The sequence below is a fragment of the Trichechus manatus genome, unplaced genomic scaffold (assembly GCF_000243295.1).
Source record: "Trichechus manatus latirostris isolate Lorelei unplaced genomic scaffold, TriManLat1.0 scaffold00087, whole genome shotgun sequence".
Lineage (NCBI taxonomy): Eukaryota > Metazoa > Chordata > Mammalia > Sirenia > Trichechidae > Trichechus > Trichechus manatus.
This window is the reverse complement of record NW_004444023.1, coordinates 8,352,937-8,374,074: the sequence shown is the minus strand read 5'-3', so window position 1 is coordinate 8,374,074 and position 21,138 is coordinate 8,352,937. Positions and strand designations below refer to the sequence as shown.

Here is a 21,138-nt window from a genome sequence, read left to right as displayed (position 1 = left end):
GCTCAATGGTGTTTGAGTTCATTATTCATAAAACACAAATGCAATTTATACCTATTTTTTAAAGTTATTGGTAAAAAAAAGTTATTGCTATTTTTAAGCAAAGTTTTGTGACCTAAAATACCACATACCTTACTCCTTTAAGAAGACTGGTGGTACAGCGATTAAGACCTCGCTGCTAATTGAAAGGAACTAAAAAAGTCAGTGATTTGAACCCACCAGTTGCTCTGTGGGAAAAAGATATAGCAGTCTACTTCTGTAAAGATTCCTAAAACAAACCAAACCCACAGCAGTCCAGTCAATTCTGAGTCATAGTGACCCTATAGGACAGAGTAGAACTGCCCTATAGGATTTACAGGATGTAAATCTTTGTGGGAGCAGACTGCCCCATCTTCCTCCTGAAGAGCAGTGGTGAGTTGGAATTGCCAACCTTTTGGTTAGCAACTGAGTGCTTTAATCACTTCGTCATCAGGGCTCCTTCCATAAAGATTAAAACAAAACACCAAACCCTTTGCTGTCCAGTCAATTCCGACTCATAGTGACCCTATAAGACAGAGTAGAACTGCACCATAGGGTTTCCAAGGAGCAGCTGGTGGATTTGAACTGCTGACCTTTTGGTTAGCAGCCGAACACTTAAGCACTGCATCACCAAGGCTCCATATATATATATATGAGCTAAAGGAAAGGCTCACCTAGTCTCCAAATCAGATTGGGTTTAGATGTGTAAAGGAGCCCTGGTGGCACAGTGGTCAAGGGCGCAGCTGCTAACTGAAAGGTTGCCAGTTTGAACCCACCAGCCACTCTGGAGGAGAAAGATGTGGCAGTCGGCTTCCTTAAAGATTTACCGTCTGGGAAACCTGATGGGGCAGTTCTACTCTGTCCTACAGGGTCACTAGGATTTGGAATTGACTTAACAGCAATCGGTTAGATGTGTAGGTAGGGCATAAATTGGAGAGCAAATTGATCAGTATAAAAATGGGAGAGAATGTAAAATGTTGGGGAAGGGAGGGGACCTGGAAGAGAACAGAGAGTGACTGGTGGGGTGGGGCACTGCCTGCATGGGTGTGTGGCAGAGGAGAGCTGACAGTCCTCATGGACAGAGCAGCCTAGAAGGAGATTTGGGAGAAGAATCATTACTCTAGAGTTTGTGATGATCCATGGATGTCCTGCCATCTCTCCCGTGTCATCTTATGGTATCTTTAATAAAGTCCACGTGGTTAACTGAGTCTTCTTTTATTTTTTAAACTGGATATTTTGGGAGATAACTAAAGGGTGACTGAGTTCTATGACTGAGTTGACATGAGGCACAGACAGATTTTTCAGGGCAGTCTAAATTGTGTAAAATGGGGTGTTGAGAGTATAAATCCCAGGGAATTAGAATTAAATCCTGGAAGACTTAAAACTTCCCAGGCCTTGGAAATTAAGGGGGGGTCAGAACCCAGGATTTTAAGGAGGTAAAGATAGACACAGCTGATATTTGAGTTATATGTGGAATGACATACCTGGAATAACTAATTTTTCCGAAGTATATTTAAGGTGGGTTGACAGGATGAAGGTGGAAATAGAGAGGCCCAGAGAAGAGTAGAGGATCCAGCTATGCCAGGATAGGCGGTAGTATCAGATAGACCAGAAGGTACAGGAGAGACCATGGGTTCATCTCCTTTTTGCTTCCTCTCTCAGCCTTAAGAAGCCTTTGTGTCCATCAACAGATGAATAGATAAACAATACGTGGTAAATACACACAATGGAATACTACTACTCAGCCATAAGGAGAAATGAAGTCTTGATGCATGCCACATGGATGAACCTTGAAAACATCATGCTGAGTGAAATAAGTCAGTCACAAAGGACAAATACTGCTGATCACACTGATACGAAATAAGTAAATATATAGAAACCAAAGATTATTATTGGTTACCTGGAGTGGGAGACAGAGGGAAAAGGGGGAGTTTTTGCTTAGGGGCCATTAAGATTATGCTGGTAGTGGTGGAATGATCTGGAAAAGGATAGCGAGATCGGTTGCACAACTTATGAATGTTGTAGAATTGAATTGAAGAATGTAATCAATGTTGTTGAATTGTACAGGTAGACATTGTTAACATGGTATATGTTTTGTTATGTATATTTTCACTACAATAAAATTAACAACAACAAAAAGCAATCAGTGTTCATCACTGGCAATTCAATGAAAAAAAGTGTACAGGACTGTGCTAATCATTTGAATTAAGTGACACTGGACTTCCTGATAATTAAATAATTACACAAACTACCTGTTTAACCATTCGATCCTGAAGCTTTTATTTTGAGGTACTCATAACCCCTCTTTCCAAGGATATTATTTGGTTTAGGCCTCCTATCACTACTGGAGGAGTCAATAATGGTAAAGCATATTTTCTTGTAAAATGTCCCTATTCATTGGCATTGAGTTGTGTGAGTGAGTCCAGTGATTTCTCATGTAAATTACTGGCATCATGTTCTTTATTTGTATCTCTTTAAAAATCCTTCTTAGGTATTTTGTCTGATTCCATTTCTCTGTTCACAGCTTAAATGATGGTACAGCTCATGGGCTGAAGATGAGAAAAGATTTAGGGTAGGAGAACTTCTCAGGGGAGCAGAGAATCCAGAGAGACTCATGTCCCCCATGTGTTAGGCCTCAGCATTTCCTGCTCCCTCCAAGGGAGGCCCTGTCTGTCTCCAGGATCCTGGACAAGGAAGAGCCTCTCCCATGGTCTCTTTGGAGATACTAACTGGAAACTTGTAATTGGTTTAGGTAATTAGCAACTGGGGAAACATTTTCCAGAGATGTTCTCAGCTCCCCAAGCCTGTGCTGTCAATGCCACTGGAAGTGAAATGATAACTTCAGTTCTACGGGGAGGAGAGAACACAGAATAAAAACCTGGACCTCAGGATCTGGCTGCCTCCCTCAGACATTTGTTCCAGATGTCACAACCATCACACTGAGCCCACTGTATTGGAAACAGGAAATTGTTGGGTGAGTATTTCCTATTTCAGTCTGAGAGGCAGAGTCTGTAAGGGGAAGAGGCATATCAGGGTCTGGGTAAGGCATCATACTGGAATAAGGAAAACTTCTGGGTTAGACACTGGTCCAGGGCCCACAGGAAGGAGGACTATGTCCTGAGCTTGAGCTGAGTTAGAACAGAGAGATGGGTCCCAGCCCCTAGCTCAATCCCTGATGGCTCCTAATGTCATTTAGTAGCATCCTCAAGAATTGTGATTTTTGGTTTTATTCCAAACCAAACCAAAAACCAAACCCATTGCTGTCGAGTTGAACTGAAACTCATGTGACCCTACAGGACAGAGTAGAACTGCCCCATAGGGTTTCCAAGGCTATAAATCCTTACAGAAGTCAAATGCCACCACTTTCTCTGTGGCTGGTGGGTCCAACCACTACCTTTTGGTTAGCATCCGACTGCTAAACCACTGCACCACAGCTTGCTTTTTTAATTCTAGTGATCATGAAACCTGATTTTTAAGATGCTCCAAAGGCTGTAGTTGTGAAATCAATCTGCTCTTCAGCCTACTATACAGAAATCATAAGATTTCCAGGATCACTAGAGATGTGCCTGTATCACTTCCACATTTGTAATTCAGATCAGGATGAATCTAATTGAATCCTCTAATCCTGTGCAGAAATGGTGTATCTGAATGGCTGTTGCTCTAACAGAAGTGTTTTCTCTAACTGTGGTGTATGATGCACTAATGAAGACATTAACTGTGTCTCCTGAAAACATCCATGGTCTGTTGATTATTGAGCCTGTTTTCCCTCCTGAAGTTAGGGAAGCATTACTTAAGGACAAGGCCTCTTTGTAATAATGGGTTTCACCCATCAGCTGCCAGGCTCAAGTGTATCAGGCTATTTTCTATGGTTGAAAAACATTCTAATATTAATTTTAAAAAATCATTTCCATTTATAAAATGTACTAGATGTCATGCCTTATAGATTTCACTTTCCATATGTGTCTTATATGTTATTATCTTTCACAAATCTCACCTCATTGCTAATACTTTTACTTAACTAATGTATGAGTTAATTGATGAGTATATGAAGTGAAAATAGTAATGACTGAGTTTCCACTGTCCATTAGTTTATCACATATTAGTGTTTCATGCCCCATAGTTTAGGGAATGATATGAGTTGTTCAACAATTCCTGTGGTAGGTGCCAGTGTATTTTGTTCCTGGCATAGAAGCAAATGTGTCATTCTGTTGCCATTCTAGTATCGAGCCTATCATGCATTCATGAAATTCAACCTGGTCATGAGCCAGGTTCCTAGAGTATTCTACTGCAATCAGTAAATCTGTATTTTGTTAAGATCTTTAAATCATTATCCATAATTGATATTAGCCTATGGAATAAATTTTTATCAATGGAAACTCGTCATAATCAACATTAAAAATAAAATATCACCAATGTAAAATAAAATGATACGGTGACAGATCTGGACAGATCTGGATTATTGGAAGAACACAGCTAACTAGCTTGGTTAGTAGAGCATGGTGGTTAAATGCACTGTCTTTGTAACCAGCTTAGCCAGGTTCAAGTCCCCACTCTGCCCCTAACCAGCACATGAATTTAGACAAATCTCTTAACCTCTCTGTGCCTAAATTCTCCTTCTCTTTATAATGAAAATAATAGTAGTGCCTGCCTTGGAGATTTGTGAAGAATAAAGAAGTTACCACATGCACAGTCTTCATAGCAGTGATTCTTACATAACAAGTACTCTTTAAAGGTTATACATCCAACTCCTGGAAACCTCTTAATGAAAGAAAAACTAAGTCAATATTTCTAAGTCGGAATTAAGGGTAGGCGGAGCGCAGTGGATTTCAGTTGACATGATACATGTGGCCCATGTCTCATCTTCCCATGCAGGACCCTCTGGCGCTGCAGACAAATATTAGTCACTGGGAACTGAGAGAATGTCCTCCAGGGATTTGACAATAAGAATGACTTTATTATTACAGAACACAGTTGGTATCCTAGAGAATTTTTCTCTTCTTTTCCAATATATCTTCCTTTACTTCACTAAACGTAGGTTAAAGTCTACAGACTTGATTCTCAAGCACCTGGCTGTAGCCAACACCTTGGTCATTCTCTCAGGAGGAATCACAGGGATCATGGCAGCGTTTGGGTAGAAGATTTGATCAATGATTTTGGTTGTAAACTTCTTTTCTATCTCGTCAGAGCGGGCAGGGGAGTGTCCACTGGCAGCGCCTGCCTCTGGAGAGTCTTCCAGGCCATCACCATCAGCCCCCAGAATGCCAGGTGGGCAACACTTAGGGTGAAAGCTCCCAGATTTGTGTGGTTCCCGGATGGCTGGTAAACATCTGGGCACTATTCAACACATATTTTCAACAGGCCTTTTTTCTTATAAGCACTGACTCCACTGTCCCGGTGTTATGCTTTGCCTGAATAAGTAACAGAAAACCCCTAATCTTACCAGAAATAGGTCAATTGTATGCTTTTGCACAAAGTTCAGTGTTTGTTTATTCTTCACAGGAATCCAAGCACATATAAAGCAGTCATATTACAAGAGAGCTGTGGCACACAGACATGCATACATTTGTATGTATATAAATTGTGTGTACGTCAGTGTGTATGCATATCAGTCAGATGATGTTTCTTATTCATCAGCTTTCCAAGATGCTCCAATGATCTCTTTGGTGATGGTCACCAGACACTTGAGTTCCGGAAATTAAAAAGGGGATAAAGTATTTCAGAAGTCTTTTCATCTCCCCAGCAGTGGACGGTCATGGCTGCTACAGGTGAGGTGATAATTGCAGTTCTTGGGGAGGTGAGGTCACAGAATCTAATCCGTATATCAGGGTCTGTCTGTCTCTCTTTCACACCTGTTTTGGCTGTTGTGACCATCACTGAGCCCATTCTCCTGGCAGTAGGTAGAAGTCAGGTGGGTATTTTCTATTTCAGCCTGGAAAGCAGGTTCATGAAGGAAAAGAGGAGGATCAGGAACAGCGTGAGTGATAATGTCTAGAAAAGGGATTTCTCTGGGTAGAGACTGGTCCAGTGCTAGTGTCACAGGAAGGATGACAATTCCTGACGCATGAATTAGCTTTTGGAGATGTGACACCAATCCCTGGCTGCTCCTAAGGAAGTTTCATTAAATCCTCAAGAAAGATGGTTCTTGGTATTTGATTCAAATGGTATCAAAAACCTCAAATTTATGGTGCTTCAATGTTATAATGTTAAATTTAGTCTGCCATTCAATATGGTGTGTGAAAATCACAAAGAAATATTCTGGAGTACTACAGTTTTTTCTGTAAACACTCTGCAATGTAGCGATGGGTATGATGGAGCTAATTGAATTATCTAATTCTCATCAGAAACTGTGTATCTGGTGGCAATTGGTAAAAATAGAATTATTTTTCAGTAATTTTGCGTATTTGTCTTATGTCTTGATCGTTTCCAAAACAAAAATTAATTATAGTTTCTGTTCAATTTTCAAAAACAACAAATATGTGGGGATACACCTTCTTTCATGAGGATTAGTTTTTATCCAAAAAATACTTTATTGCTTATTTATGTTCATGTCCTATAATTTGGACCACAGCATAGTTTTATACAATAATATCTGTTTTGGGAGTAATTGTACTTTAATTCCTGGCCAAAAAAAAAAAAAACTGAACGATTCTGTAATCATGTTAATATTTATTGAATAAATCCAGTTCAGTCATGGAAAATTAGTCAGGACATCTATAATTTACTAAGACCTCTAAATTGATTTTTAAGTGCTATTGGTCTATGGAATACCTAGACAAAATGGGAAATTATCACAACTAAACTCACAAAATATATTTAAAATATGACAGGTATTTGGATTATTTGAACTACACAACAAGATAGCTGTGATAGAATAGCACAGTAGTAAAACCAGTGTCATTGCAACCAGGTTACCCATTGCTGTCAAGTCAATTCAGACTCATAGCTGCCCTATAAGACAGAGTAGAACTGCCCCATATGGTTTCCAAGGAGCCGCTGGTGGATTTGAACTGCTGCTTTTGGTTAGCAGGAGGGCTGTTAACCACTGGGCCACCCGGGCTCTAGCAACCAGGTTATCCAGATTCAAATGCTGACTCTATGTCTGTTTCTATGAGTCCCTTAACCTCCCTGTGGCTAAATTCTCTTTGTCTGACAAAGAAGAATAATATTAGCTTCAAAGTCATATAGAGTTGTGAATATTAAATAATTTACTACAGGTGAAGCATCCAAAACATTGACCAAAACTTTGTGAGTGATACAAAAAGAAACAGAAAATATTGGGAATCTCTCAACAAAAGAAAATACTTTTAGAAATTAATTCTCAGAGTGAAGTAATGTTAAGTAGAAAATTTTCTATTTTATTTTTTCATGAAAAATTTAGGCCACCACTCATGTTTCTATGCATAACCCTCTGTCTGTGAATGTGAATCTCAAGCCCTGGAAAATGACAGAATAACCTCCAGGGATTTGAAAATAGCAATGATTCTCCTATTCCAGATAGTCGTTGGAATCCTGGGGAATTTCTTGCTCATAATTCATTACATCTTGCCTCACTTCCGTGGATGCAGGTCACGGTCTACAGACTCAATTCTCAAGCACCTGACTGTAGCCAATTCCTTGGCCATTCTCTCTATAGGAGTCCCCCAGACATTGCTTGCTTTTGGGTTAAAACATTTCCTCAATGATTCTGGATGTAAGCTTGTTTTATATCTTCAAAGGGTGGCCAGGGGTATGTCCATTTGCACCACCTGCCTCTTGAGTGTCTTCCAGACCATCACCATCAGCCCCATACACTCCAGATGGGCAGAGATTAAACTAAAAGCCCTAAAGTACATTGGTCCCTCCAATATCCTCTGCTGGATACTACACATGCTGGTCAACACCATTTTTCCTGTTCATGCATCTGACAAATGGAGCAACAATTCTATCATAAAGAAAAATGTGTTGGAATACTTCTCTACTGTACAAAATTACAGCATCACATTCTCACTCTATGCAGCCTTGATATCCTCCCATGATGTTTTATGTTTGGGATTCATGTCCTGGGCCAGTGGTTCCATGGTTTTCATCCTGTACAGACACAAGAAGCAGGTCCAACACATTCATAGGAACAACATTTCCCCCAGATCCTCTGCTGAGACCAGAGCAAATCAAACCATCCTTGTCCTGGTGAGCACCTTTGTATCATTTTATGCCCTCTCCTCCATTATTTATGCTTATTTAGTTCTCTTTAATAATCCTAGTTGGTGACTGGTGAACACGTCTGCATTAATCACTTCGTGTTTCCCGACAGTCAGCCCCTTTGTTCTCATGAGCAGTGACCCCTGTGTACTGAGACTTTGCTGTGTCTGCTGTGGAAGGAATATACAATTTCCATCTTTCATACGAAAAATATAATCCCTACATTTTGCACCATGTTCGGTCATTGATGAACTCATCACCCACAGAATCTTAAGAACAATTACAGGCCAGTCATTGCAGAGAGAGTGGTGACCTAGGCAGACTAAGATTATGCCTCAATGATAAATAGTTAAATAATAGTAGCAGTAGTAACTGAAATCCGATGTCAGTGTTATGTAAGTACTTATAGAGTTGTATTTTATTAATGGTTGCAATGGAGACATTTACATTCTGTGCAATAATAAAACAGTCCCGAAATAATGTGGTCGTTGTTCTTGTTAGTTGCTGTCGAGTCAGCCTCAATTCATAATGACCTTATGTATAACAGAATGAGAAGCTGCCTGGTCCTACACCATGCTCACAATTATTGGTATGTTTGAGCCCACTGTTTTAGTCACTATGTCAATCCATCTCATTGAGGGTCTCCCTCTTTTTCGCTGACCCACTACCTTACCAAGCATGAAATCCTTCTTCATCGATTGGTCCCTCCTGATGATGTATCCAATGAAAGTGAGACCAAGTCTGCCCATCCTTTCTTCTAAGGAGCATTCTGGCTGCACTTCCTCTAAGACTGATGAAATCATGTGGAATTACTAGAACTGTCTTTGAGTATGTATTTTTAATCTAAACTATAATATTTTCCAAAAATTTAACTGGACATGAAAATTTAAGGTCAGTTTCATAAAATAGGAGTATCACCTGGGATGGATCTTTGGGAAACTGGTATCCGGGGGGGGGGGGTATAGTCCTATATTATAATATTGTAAGTAAGTGACCTGTATAAATTAAAGGAAAAATTAGATAAATGTTATTGAATGAATTGGAGGCCAGGTTCTGAATTTTGTACCTTACATCCTAAGAGAAACAGTAGCTGTCTCAGTCATCTGGTGCTGCTCCAGCAGGAATACCACAAGAGGATGGTTTTAACAAAGAGAAATTTATTCTCTCATAGTCCAGTAGGCTACAAGTCCAAATTCAGGGCATCAGCACCAGGGGAATGCTTTCTTCATCGGCTCTGGAGGAGGGTCCATGTCATCAATCTTCCTTTGGTCTGGGAGCATCTCTGCGCAGGAACCTCAGGTCCAAAGGACGCGCTCTGCTCCCGGCACTGCTTTCTTGGTGGTATGAGGTTCCTATGTGTCTCTGCTCGCTTCTCTCTTTTATATCTCAAAAGAGATTGCATTAAGACACTGATCTTGTCAACCTCATCAGTATAACCTCATCAGAGTGATAGAATTTATAACACAAGAGATCACATATAATCTCATCATAGTGGTAGAGTTTACAACACATAAGGAAATCACAGCAGATAACACAATCATACAATACTGAGAATCATGACCTAGCCAAGGTGCTACACACATTTTTGGGGGGACACAATTCAATCCATGACAGTAGCTATTTCAAATATAATCATGCCCCAGCAGATAGGTTAGTATACAGGCAGTCCCCAAGTTACAAACAAGATCAGTTCCTAAGTCTGTCTTTAAGTTGAATTTGTAGGTAAGTCTAAACAGGTACATACAGTTCTTATTTAGCGTCAGTTAGTCAAATGTTTCCCTTAGTATATACTATATATTTAACCTTTCTGTGCATATAAAACCCTCAAGAAACACTTCTAAACCGCACAATGTTGTCATGAGTATCACAAAGTACTGTATGTGTTCATTATTATGAACCATTGTATTTAACTCAAGTTTTTAATATGATAGGCTTTATGGAAGTCCTTTCTTAAGTAGAAGTTGTCCCTAAGTTGGACATTCATAACCCAGTGACTGCCGGCATTAAAACTATTCTCAGGTAAACACTGGAAAAATAAAATGCAGGACATGAAAGAAAGAAAAACATAAGATGTGTGCACTGAATTTAAAAAAATATGGTGAGTAAAATAAGTCAGTCACAAATATTGTATGATTCCACTTATATGAAATGTCTAGAATAGGTACATATGTAAAGACCAAAGGTTATTCATGGTTACCAGGGGTATGAGGGAAGGGAAAAGAGAGAGTCATTACTTGGGGGAACTGAGCTTCTGCTAAGGATGATGAAAGAATTTAGAAACAGTGGCTAGTGTTTAACAACTTGATTATCATAATTAATGTCACTGAGTGGTACATATGTTGAAATGGCAAATGTTTGTTACATATATAAACTTATCACAATTTTAAAAAGTGTAAAAAAATCAGACGGTACCTAAAAAAGACTGCAGCTGGGAGGCAACAATTAAACAGGCATGTCAAGAAGGGGGCAGGCACACCCCCAGAGGAGATCTGCTACACAGGTGGTTCTAGTGCAGGCTGGCCCCCTGAATGGTGAGCTGTTGCTAGCAGGCCTGCTACTGACTCCACCTGGATGGAAACAGGTACTGCGTGCAATAGTCAATGGGCCATATTAAGGGCAGCCTGGATAGAATCACCCAAGAGCCCCATCCCTTAACTATTTTTACTGACTCTTGGGCAGTAATAAAAGGCCTCACTCTGTGGATATGTCAATGAGAAGAGGTGTTGGAGAAATTAATCGAAGACTTCTGTGGGGGCAAGAACTATGGCAAGATATCAGGAACAAACTGCATGATCTGGATCTCAAGAAACTGTATATCACGTCACAGCATACCTGAGAATTCCCCAATGGGCAACATAGAAGCAGCTGCCTAGCAGCAATGTGAAGGCCACTGTCCCTACTGATAATCTAGATATAGCTATGTGGATACATAAGAAAGGTGGGGCTTTGCATCCAGTATGTTGCTCCAAACTCTGTGCTCCACTTAAGTAAAAGACATGGCACATTAAAAGGGTCTCTTACAGATTTAGCAAATTGATTATATAGGCCCTCTCCCTAAAGTAAGTGATATCAATTTGCTCTCACTTGTGTGGATACCTACAGTGGATTACACCAAGCTTTCCGTACTATAAAACCCAATCCTACTGCCACCATTTCTGGCTGGGAAACTAATATCCATGTACAGCACTCCTAAAGAAATTAACAGTGATCAGAGTTCTCACTTTACAGGGGCCCTTGTGCGGCAAAGAGCCAAGAAACAAGGTCTAAACTGGCACTTTCACCTACCTTATACCCCTCAGGGGGCAGGATTAATTGAAAGGAAAACTGGCCTCTTTGAAGAACAAATAAAAACACTGACTGATTTGCCAAACTTGTGCCACTTGCTGGTTGTTTTTCCTAAGTCTATAAGAGCATTAAATGAAGCTCCCACTGTGGGAGGGAGGTCCTCATTTTAGCAGTTAGATAGTGAGCTGCCCACAGGTCAAGTATAAGGATACAAAAGACAGCAGCAGAAGCGCTCATGCCTGAGTTAGACGCCATGGACATGTACTGTCACTCTCGACACCAGTAAGCATCACCCCTGCACAGGGGACAATCAGCTGTGGCATCAAATGACAGGTCCGGAGGGAATGTGTAGGACTCCTGCTGCTGATAAGGCAGGAGGATTCCCCCGCCCTGACCTTCAGCTCCTTGTTTCTCAATGGAATGACACTGGAAGAAGGCAGATGACAATGGCATGGACATCAACCTATAGCATGGGGGACACTGGCCACAACAATGATACGGATCTTTCCCCTCCTTAGGTAATTAACACTGCCAAACAAGAACTCCTGGGCACAATGTTTGGTACACAAAGCCAAGGGAAAGCGATGCAAGCTACAGAAGTAGTAACAAACAGAGGAAATAATACTAGTTACATTTTAATAGAAAAGTATGAGTGTCCTACTTATGTACCTAATAAGCTTCTTTCTTTCCACTAAAAGATTAATTGGCCTTTTCTTCTCTGCCCTCCCGCTGATTGAAAATATTCATATTATGACTGAGATTTTGCAGAAATTTTTCCCCTTGGCCTTGAACAGCAATGAACATGACTGGCTGCCTTAAATGAAGAAACAGCAGCCATGTGGAAGGAAGTGGTGTTACAAAATCAGATGGCCCTGGATATGATCACCACAGCCCAAGGAGGCACCTGTGCCCTATTAAAACATCAATAGAAACCCATTAACTAGTACTAAAACAATTCCATTAATCATTGTTTAGACTCAGCTGCACGTAGACTTAATACATGTTAGCATTGGATGGTGTGGTATAAAAACACCCACTCCCCACTATTATTCACACAGCTCTATCCGGGTAACCCTTGATGTTGTGCTGTCCATTACGAGATTTCTGCTGCTCAGCTCTCTGTATATAAGTTTCTTAATAAAGCTTTGTCTAATCAACTTGGCTTTTACTGCCTCATTTTTCAGAATCTGACCTGTGCCATTCGGAGGCACTCCTGCTGGTCTGGTGGGGTGCAATTGTAAGGTACAGGAAGAAGAGAGTTAGTGAGACAAACCTGACTGCCATTTGCTGCCAGTGGATGGGTCAGAATTTAGCATGAGGGCCCCTACACTCATGAGTCCCTGGATGGTTCAAAGAGTTAAGCACTTGACTACAAACTGAAAGGTTGGAGGTTCAAACAGACTCAGAGCTGCCTGGAAGAAAGGCCTGGGGATCTGCTTCTGAAAGGTCACAGCCATGAAAACTCTATGGAGCATAGTTCTACTCTGACATACATAGAGTCGCCATGAGTCAGAATCCACTCGAACACAACTGGTTGGTTGATTGGCTCCTAGCTTCTGATGTCCAAGTCTTTCTCTATATAGATGATGTTTTTGCTAGGCAAGTTAGAAGCCTCAGTCTCAATAGCCCCAGTTAGGATGTTATCACTTCTTTGCTAGTAGGGGTGGCTGGTAAAACCTGAAGAAAGTCAGAGTTCTATTTTTCAATTAAAGTTTATTGGAACTATGTGGTCAGATTTACAATGCTCAATTTTTCCTGCAGTCAAGGAAAACTGTGACTGATGCTTTTGTCATTTGGAGCCACTGGCAAATGGAAGCAGCCTCCAAGTGGAGGAGTCCCTTGGGGTTTGGGACTTGTAGCTACCTGACACAATGACCAGGTACATGACTTTTAAAAGTCAGCTATTAGCTTGATCCTGAGCTCCTGCCAACTCTGAGGCTTAAACCATGAAAGATTTGTGACTCCCCAGCCTGATATTCCCACTGTGAGGTGGGTCCTCTTGGACCCAACAAGGTACCAAGGGTCCCCAAAGCTTGTTGTTATTAGTTGCCATCAAGTCAATTCCACCTTATAGCAACCCTATGTACAACAGAACGAAACACTGCTCAGTTCTGCGCCATCATCACAATCGTTGCTATGCTTGAGCCAATTGTTGCAGTCACTGTGTCAATCCATCTTGTTGAGAGTCTTCCTCTTTTTCACTGACCCTCAACTTTACCAAGCATGATGTCCTTTTCCAGGGACTGATCCCTCCTGATAACATCCAAAGTTTGTGAGACACAGTCTCACTATCTTTGTTTCTAAGGAGCATTCTGGTTGTACTTCTTCCAAGACAAATTTGTTTGTTCTTTTGGCAGTCCATGGTATACTCAATATTCTTCACCAACACCACAATTCAAAGGTGTCAACTCTTCTTCGGTCTTCCGTCCAGCTTTCACATGCATATGAGGTGACTGAAAACACCATGGATTGGGTCAAGTGCACCTTAGCCTTCAAGGTGACACCTTTGCTTTTTAACACTTTAAAGAGGTCTTTTGCAGCTGATTTGCCCAATGCAATGCATCTTTTGATTTCTTGACTGGTGCTTCCATGGGTGCTGATTGTGGATCCAAGTAAAATGAAATCCTTGACAACTTCAATCTTTTCTCCATTTATCATGATGTTGCTTATTGGTCCAGTTGTGAGGATTTTTGTTTTCTTTATGTTGAGGTGTAATCCTTACTGAAGGCTGCCTTCTTTGATCTTCATCAGTAAGTGCTTCAAGTCCTCTTCACTTTCAGCAAGCAAGGTGCATCTTCTGCATAAAACAGGTTGTTAATAAATTTTCCTCCAATCCTAATGCCTGGTTCTTCTTTATATAGTCCACCGTCTCAGATTATTTGCTCAGCATACAGATTGAATAGGTATGGTGAAAGGATACAACCCTGACGCACACCTTTCCTGACTTTAAGCCACGCAGTATTCCCTTGTTCTGTTCAAATGACTGCCTCTTGATCTATGTACAGGTTCCTCATGAGCACAATTAACTGCTCTGGAATTCCCATTCTTTGCAATGTTATCCCTAATTTCTCATGATCCACACAGTCAAATGCCTTTGCAATAGCAATAAAACACAGGTAAACATCTTTCTGGTATTCTCTGCTTTCAGCCAGGATGCATCTGACATCAGTAATGATATCCCTGTTTCCACATCCTCTTCTGAATTAGCTTGAATTTCTGGCAGTTCCCTGCCGATGTACTGCTGCAGCCGCTTTTGAATGATCTTCAGCAAAATTTTACTTGTGTAGAATATTGTTCAATAATTTCTGCATTCTGTTGGATCACCTTTCTTTGGAATAGGCATAAATATGGATCTCTTCCCGTGGGTTAGCCAGGTAGCTGCCTTCCAAATTTCTTGGCATAGACAAATGAGCACTTCCAGTGCTGCATCCATTTGTTGAAACATCTCAATTGCTATTCTGTCAATTCCGGGAACCTTGTTTTTCACCAATGCCTTCAGTGCAGCTTGGACTTCTTCCTTCAGTACTATCTGTTCCTGCTCATATGCTACCTCCTGAAATGGTTGAATGTTGACCAGTTCTTGTTATAGTGACTCTGTAGTCCTTCCATCTCCTTTTGATGCTTCCTGTGTGGTTTAATATTTTCCCCGTAGAATCCTTCAATATTGCAACTTGAGGCTTGAATTTTTTCATCAGTTCTTTCAGCTTGAGAAATGCCAAGCGTGTTCTTCCCTTTCGGTTTTCTATCTCCAGCTCTTTCCACCTGTCATTATAATACTTTGTCTTCTTGAGCAGCCCTTTGAAATATTCTGTTCAGCTCTTTTGCTTCATCATTTCTTCCTTTTGCTTTAGCTACTTGATGTTCAAGAGCAAATTTCGGAGTCTCTTCTAAAATCCATTTTGGTCTTTTCTTTCTTTCCTGTCTTTTTAATGACCTCTTGCTTTCTTCATGTATAATGTCCTTGATGTCATTCTACAACTCATCTGGTCTTTGGTCATTAGTGTTCAACATGTAAAATCTATTCTTGAGATGGTCTCTAAATTCAGGTGGGAAATACTCAAAGTTGTACTTTGGCTCTCGTGGACTTGTTCTAATTTTCTTCAGTTTCAACTTGAACTTGCATATGAACAATTGATGGTCTGTTCCACAGTCAGTCGCTGGCCTTGTTCTGACTGATGAAAAAGCTTAGGTTGTCAGAAAGAAATTGCAGTGAAGTGAATTATTTAATATGGCCCTTTTAGTCACGTATGGTATTGTGACTCCTACAACATGATTGGGTGTGATTATGCAAATAAGGTGCTTGTGGCCAACCAAGGTGATTAGACAACATTACTAATAATGCACACAAGGTGCATGGGATCCTTTGGGGTGGCAACACGCAAATAAGGTGTATGGAACCCTAACGAAGGGATTGGTAAGTTTTGCCAACCCTTTAGGATTAAAATGAGAAATCCCAGAGGTGGGCATGAGGGGTCCTTATTACCACCAAGTTAGAAGAGCCAAGTGTGGAGCATGTCCTTTGGAATCTCCTAGACCCAGAAGACAGAATGAGTGGTAACAGTGGAGATGGCACTAGACAGTGAGAAGTAGTGGCAGAGAAACAGTGGTGGCAGAACCTGGAGAATGGTGCAAGATGACAAGGCGGGCTTCCTAGCCCAGGAGCCAGGTGGCTGAAGTGGGCGTGCCAATCCACAGAGTGAGACAGCTGAGTGCTTTGAGGCAGGAGGCTTGCTGGTGGAGTGGGGTGCCTCTGAGCACTTATTGGCAGAGCTAAAAACCTTTGGAATACTTGACTGAGCAGGGCAGAGGCTAGGACTGAGCAGGTACAGATGGCCGAGAGAAGGTCCTGTCCTGAGGGGGTCAAGAGGAGGCTGTCCTCAGGGGGCTGAAAGGGGCCTGTCCTGAGAGGGCCAAGAAGAGCTTGTTCTGAGGGGGCCAGAGAAGCCTATCCTCAGGGGGCCGAGAGGAGCCCTCACAGATGAAAGGAGCTGAGAGAAGTATCCTAAACTGAAGAAGGGAAACATTGCCTACATGCTTCCTGATCCTGATGCCAAGTTATAGCCTGCTGATCCTGATCCTGAGTTGTAACCTTTTACTTCTCTAATAAACCTCATAATTGTGAGTATGGTCTGTGAGTTCTGTGTGGCCATTGAAACGATTTATCAAACCCAGCAGAGAAGTAGAGAGTGCTTTGGGAGGCATGGATGGTGTCCAAATTGGTAAATAGGTTGGAGACAGGAGGTATGTCTGACCTCTACTTCATAGGAACCTGCCTTAGGCCGCTGATCTTGATTCACTCTCCTCCCCCTTGTGAAGTTAGATGATGAGGACTGATGCCACCACATCACTTTTACAGAAATGGAATATTCAAGAGGGGAAAACAAAATAAAACATACCCACACAAAATAAACAGTCTGGCCCCAGTTACATCTCAGCTTTACAAAGTATGGCAGTGTACTTTGGTGGAAATTTTATGCCTTTCTCTGCCCCTTGAAGAAAATTCACTGTCTCTATGGGGCCCTCCACTAGAATGTCTCCTAAATGCCTGGCCCTGATTCACTGATGATCCGCTAAGCTGAAACCTATGGTGTCCACAGGGCTGGTATGGCTGTTTAGCCTCAGTGCTAGCTATGCAGAACCAAAAGCAGGTATGTTTCATTTACTCTGTGGTTAACTAGGGGTTTTGGGCTCTTGCCTATGTTCTAGCTACTTGATGTGCCATTTTGAAAATAATACTCTAGTGAAATTAGGATAGTACTTGTGGGCTGTTAACTGTGGAAGGAGTACCTGGGTGGTGCAAAAGTTTAAGTACTCAGCTACTGACTGAAAGGTTGGTGGCTTGAACCCATCCACAGGTGACTAGAAGAAAGGTCTGGCAATCTGACTCCCAAAGGTCACAGCCATGAAAACCCTATGGAGTAGTTCTACTCTGCACACATGTGGTCACCATGAGTCAGAATCGAGTCTATGGCAACCATTTTTTTTTTAACCTGTGGAAACAAATTTCAGCTGCTAATCTAAGTGCCTGGGTCACTCATTTAGAAGTCCATAGTTAGAGCCCCTTCCCTGAAGAGACTGACTGTAAGAAAGCTGGTGGATGATTCTGACTCTGTTTCTGGTGCAGAGGCTACCACTGCATGCCAGACTTGTGGCTCCTTCCGGAAACTGATCGTTTGTCTCATGGGTGGGGAGGCCTTCAACCACTCCTGGCCGAATGGACCTCTGACCTCACCTTCAGGCTGCCCATCCTGCCTCATCATTATTGACAACTTCAGCAATCTATCTGCTGACCCCAACACCATGGTGACTCTTGAAACTGATCTGTCATGTATTAGACTTTCCGGATTATTTGCAAGATCTCTGGGTGCTGCAAAAGGCCTTCAGGTTAGTCTCAGCTCTCTGGTCTGGATTGTCATGGAGTATAGAATTGCCATAGACTTCCTCTTTGTACAATTACTACTATATCCTGCTGTACCAGGATAAATGACTACTAACCAGACAGTTGGTGGTTCGAACACTTCCAGTGACACTATGGAAGAAAGTCCTGTTGATTTGCTTCTATGAAGATTATAGCCAAGAAAACCGAATAGAGCACTTCTACTTTGTAACACATGGGGCCACAATGAGTCGAAATCAAATTGACGGCAACAAGTTTGGTTTTCATTTTGGATCATTTGCACTCTGAACTGTGTGTGTCTGTTATCACAAAAGCTGCTAAAAATCGACTCACAGTATGATTCTTTTCCCTTCTGTCCACACATCTTGTTTAGGTAATTTGGTGAAAGAATGTGGCTATTTCCAAAGAGGCATTATCTCTTTATGGCTTCTTTCAGTACAAGAATGAAAGGAGTGGGGGTTATATGGACTTATTTTTTAAATCTGAGATCAACAGTGACCAGTCCTGGGTAAGATATGCCTTCCTTTCTGCTAAAAGCAACCCTAGGCCAGCCTGGTGGATACACCCCCAGAGTGTCAGCCCCACCAAAATGGTGCCTATGAAATTCAACTTTAATTCTGGTCACATTGTATATAAACACCCTTGCACTTGGCTTTTACAGATGAAATGTCTGGGAGCAAGTAGGGGATGACTGGGGAAAAAAGGTGAAATAATCAGTATCGTAATGGGACACACCAATTCTGTGGAGATGAAGTGAGAGCAATAATCCAGAACCTGAAGAGGGAACACCTTAGGCCCCAGGAAGTACTGCGGATGAATGGGCATTAATATTCTCTTCTCTTTAAGAATCACCCTGGGAGCTTCCCTTCAGAAGAAAGTCACATGACCCCTTGCTCCTAATCTGTTGCAAGCATCTTATATTTAATTGACTGCTCATCTGCCTTCCCCGACCAGATAGCCATAACCACAACCATTTAATTGCTATTCTTCTTAACCTTACAGAGAAGTCTATCTAAAAACCAAACAATACAAAACAGAAAATGGCCCCAGGTCTTGCGACTCTCAGGCAAAACATCACTAGCTGTTTTCCCCACCTCTGTTCTCAATCATTCTTTAGGGTCGAATGCCACCCTGCTGGTTACATAGACAAAGAGTACAGTTTGGACTGAGTAGTCTTAGGCAGTCCCTCTGAAAACAAGGACTAAATGCAACTATTGGAACTGAACAGGGAACTCTGAGGTTTACAGGCTGCCAGGAAGATGTGCTGTAGGTATTCTCAAACTGTGCACTCTGACTGATGTAGTTCCCTCTTGGGGGTCCTCAATATTTGTAAAAAACCCTTTCTCTACCTGTACCATGTACAGCATTGGGGTTCTGCTTCCCACATAAAAATCATTAATGACGTGTCTTCCTCATGAAAACAAGGAGAATTGCACCTTAGGGATGGTCATAAGAGACCTACAAGTGTTTATAGAAAGACCATCTTGGCCATGGAAGGCCTTCAGGTTAGTCTCAGCTCTCTGGTCTGGATTGTCATGGAGTATAGAATTGCCATAGACTTCCTCTTTGTACAATTACTACTATATCCTGCTGTACCAGGATTAATGACTCCAGCCAAGTAGAAAGGTAACTACAGAAACTTAAGGAAACCTACCTGTCTTTCTAAGACACATCCTGACGATTTATGGGATTTGTTCAATTGGTTGAGTCAGGGACCCTCCGGGACATTATTGAAGTTGTCAGTCCTGCAACTTGGCCCAAACTCACTGCTTGGAGTCTTGTTTAGAATCATTTAAATAAATGTTCCCTGAGACAAATTGAGCAGATTTGGTCTCAGATCCTGTTGTCAAATTAATCAGAATCATTGATGGAGTGGTGTAATCATGAGAAATTTTACCAGAATCCAAGACATTATAGGAAAGAGTGGTGGATATCCATGGGTTTTTCAAGTTTCTGCAGGTCTTCTGGGCACAGTCATGGACAGATTTTTTTCCTGACTATCTTTTCAAAGATCTGTGTGTAGAAAACATCCTTGTAGGGTAGAGATAGTGTCTCCTCCCGAGGCAAAGATGAGATTTTTCTTCTGTCTGTCCAGACAAATAAAGATAATGTTTCCCACCAGGCAAAGGCTGGGCAGATTTGAGGCTTGAGGGGCTACAGTAACCAATGTAAATATCAAGCTCCTATAGTATTACAATAAACAATGTCCTTTTCTCTGACCCAGAAGTCTCGTGTCTTCTACCTGCATTAATGAAATCTTTGCAGCCTCACTTGTTAGTTTTCAAGTTTTGTAAAATCTTGAATCTTCAGAGTTTCTTATATTAGCCATATTTGTTGTCTTAGTCGTCTAGTGTTGCTATAACAGAAATACCACAAGTGGATGGCTTTAATAAGAAGAAATTTATTCTCTCACAGTCTAGGAGGCTAGAAGTCCAAATTCAGGACACCAGCTCCAGGGGAAGGCTTTCTCTTTCTGTCAGCTCTGGAAAAAGGTCCTTGTCATCAACCTTCCCTTGGTCTAGGAGCTTCTCCATGAAGGAATCCCAGGTCCAAAGGACATGCTCTGCTCCCAGCACTGCTTTCTTGGTGATATGAGGTCCCCATGTGTTTCTGCTCGCTTCTCTTTTATATCTCAAAAGAGATTGGCTCAGGACACAATCTAATCTTGTAGATTGAGTCCTGCCTCATTAACACAACTGCCACTAATTCCATCTCATCAACATCATAGAGAGGATTCACAACACATAGGAAAATCATCAGATGACAAAATGTGGACAATCACACAATACTGGGAATCATGGCCTAGCCAACCAAATTGATACACATATTTTTGGAGGACACAATTCAATCCATGACATATGTGATTCAAATATATATATATACATATCAAGTCCACCCAGAGATGCTTTAGAAGAAGGCCTGATGATCTACTTCTGAAATATCAGCCATTGAAAACCCTATGGAGCATGGTTCTACTCTAAACCACATGGTGTCTTCATGAGTCATAACTGATTTGATGGTAACAGGTATATATAGACGGAACCCTGGTGGAGCAGTGGTTAAAGCTCTTGGCTGCTAACCTAAAGTTCGGTAGTTTGAACCCACCAGCTACTCCACAGGAGAAATATGTGGCACTCTGCTTCTGTAAAGATTACAGCTTTGGAAACCCTATGGGTTAATTCTGCTCCGTCCTATAGGGTCCCTATGAATCAGAATCAACTAGATGACAATGGATTTAGTTTTGGTTCATACATATACACACA

General features: G+C 41.4%; 1 protein-coding gene across 1 annotated transcript; it reads left to right on the top strand.

The window, feature by feature from the left end:
* The first annotated feature begins 4,850 nt into the window (after positions 1 to 4,850).
* LOC101353328 (vomeronasal type-1 receptor 2-like) lies at positions 4,851 to 8,262 on the top strand. The gene is given in 2 exon segments (XM_023736477.1): positions 4,851 to 5,034; positions 7,565 to 8,262. Coding segments are annotated over 2 exon segments (882 nt in total).
* The last annotated feature ends 12,876 nt before the right edge of the window (positions 8,263 to 21,138 follow it).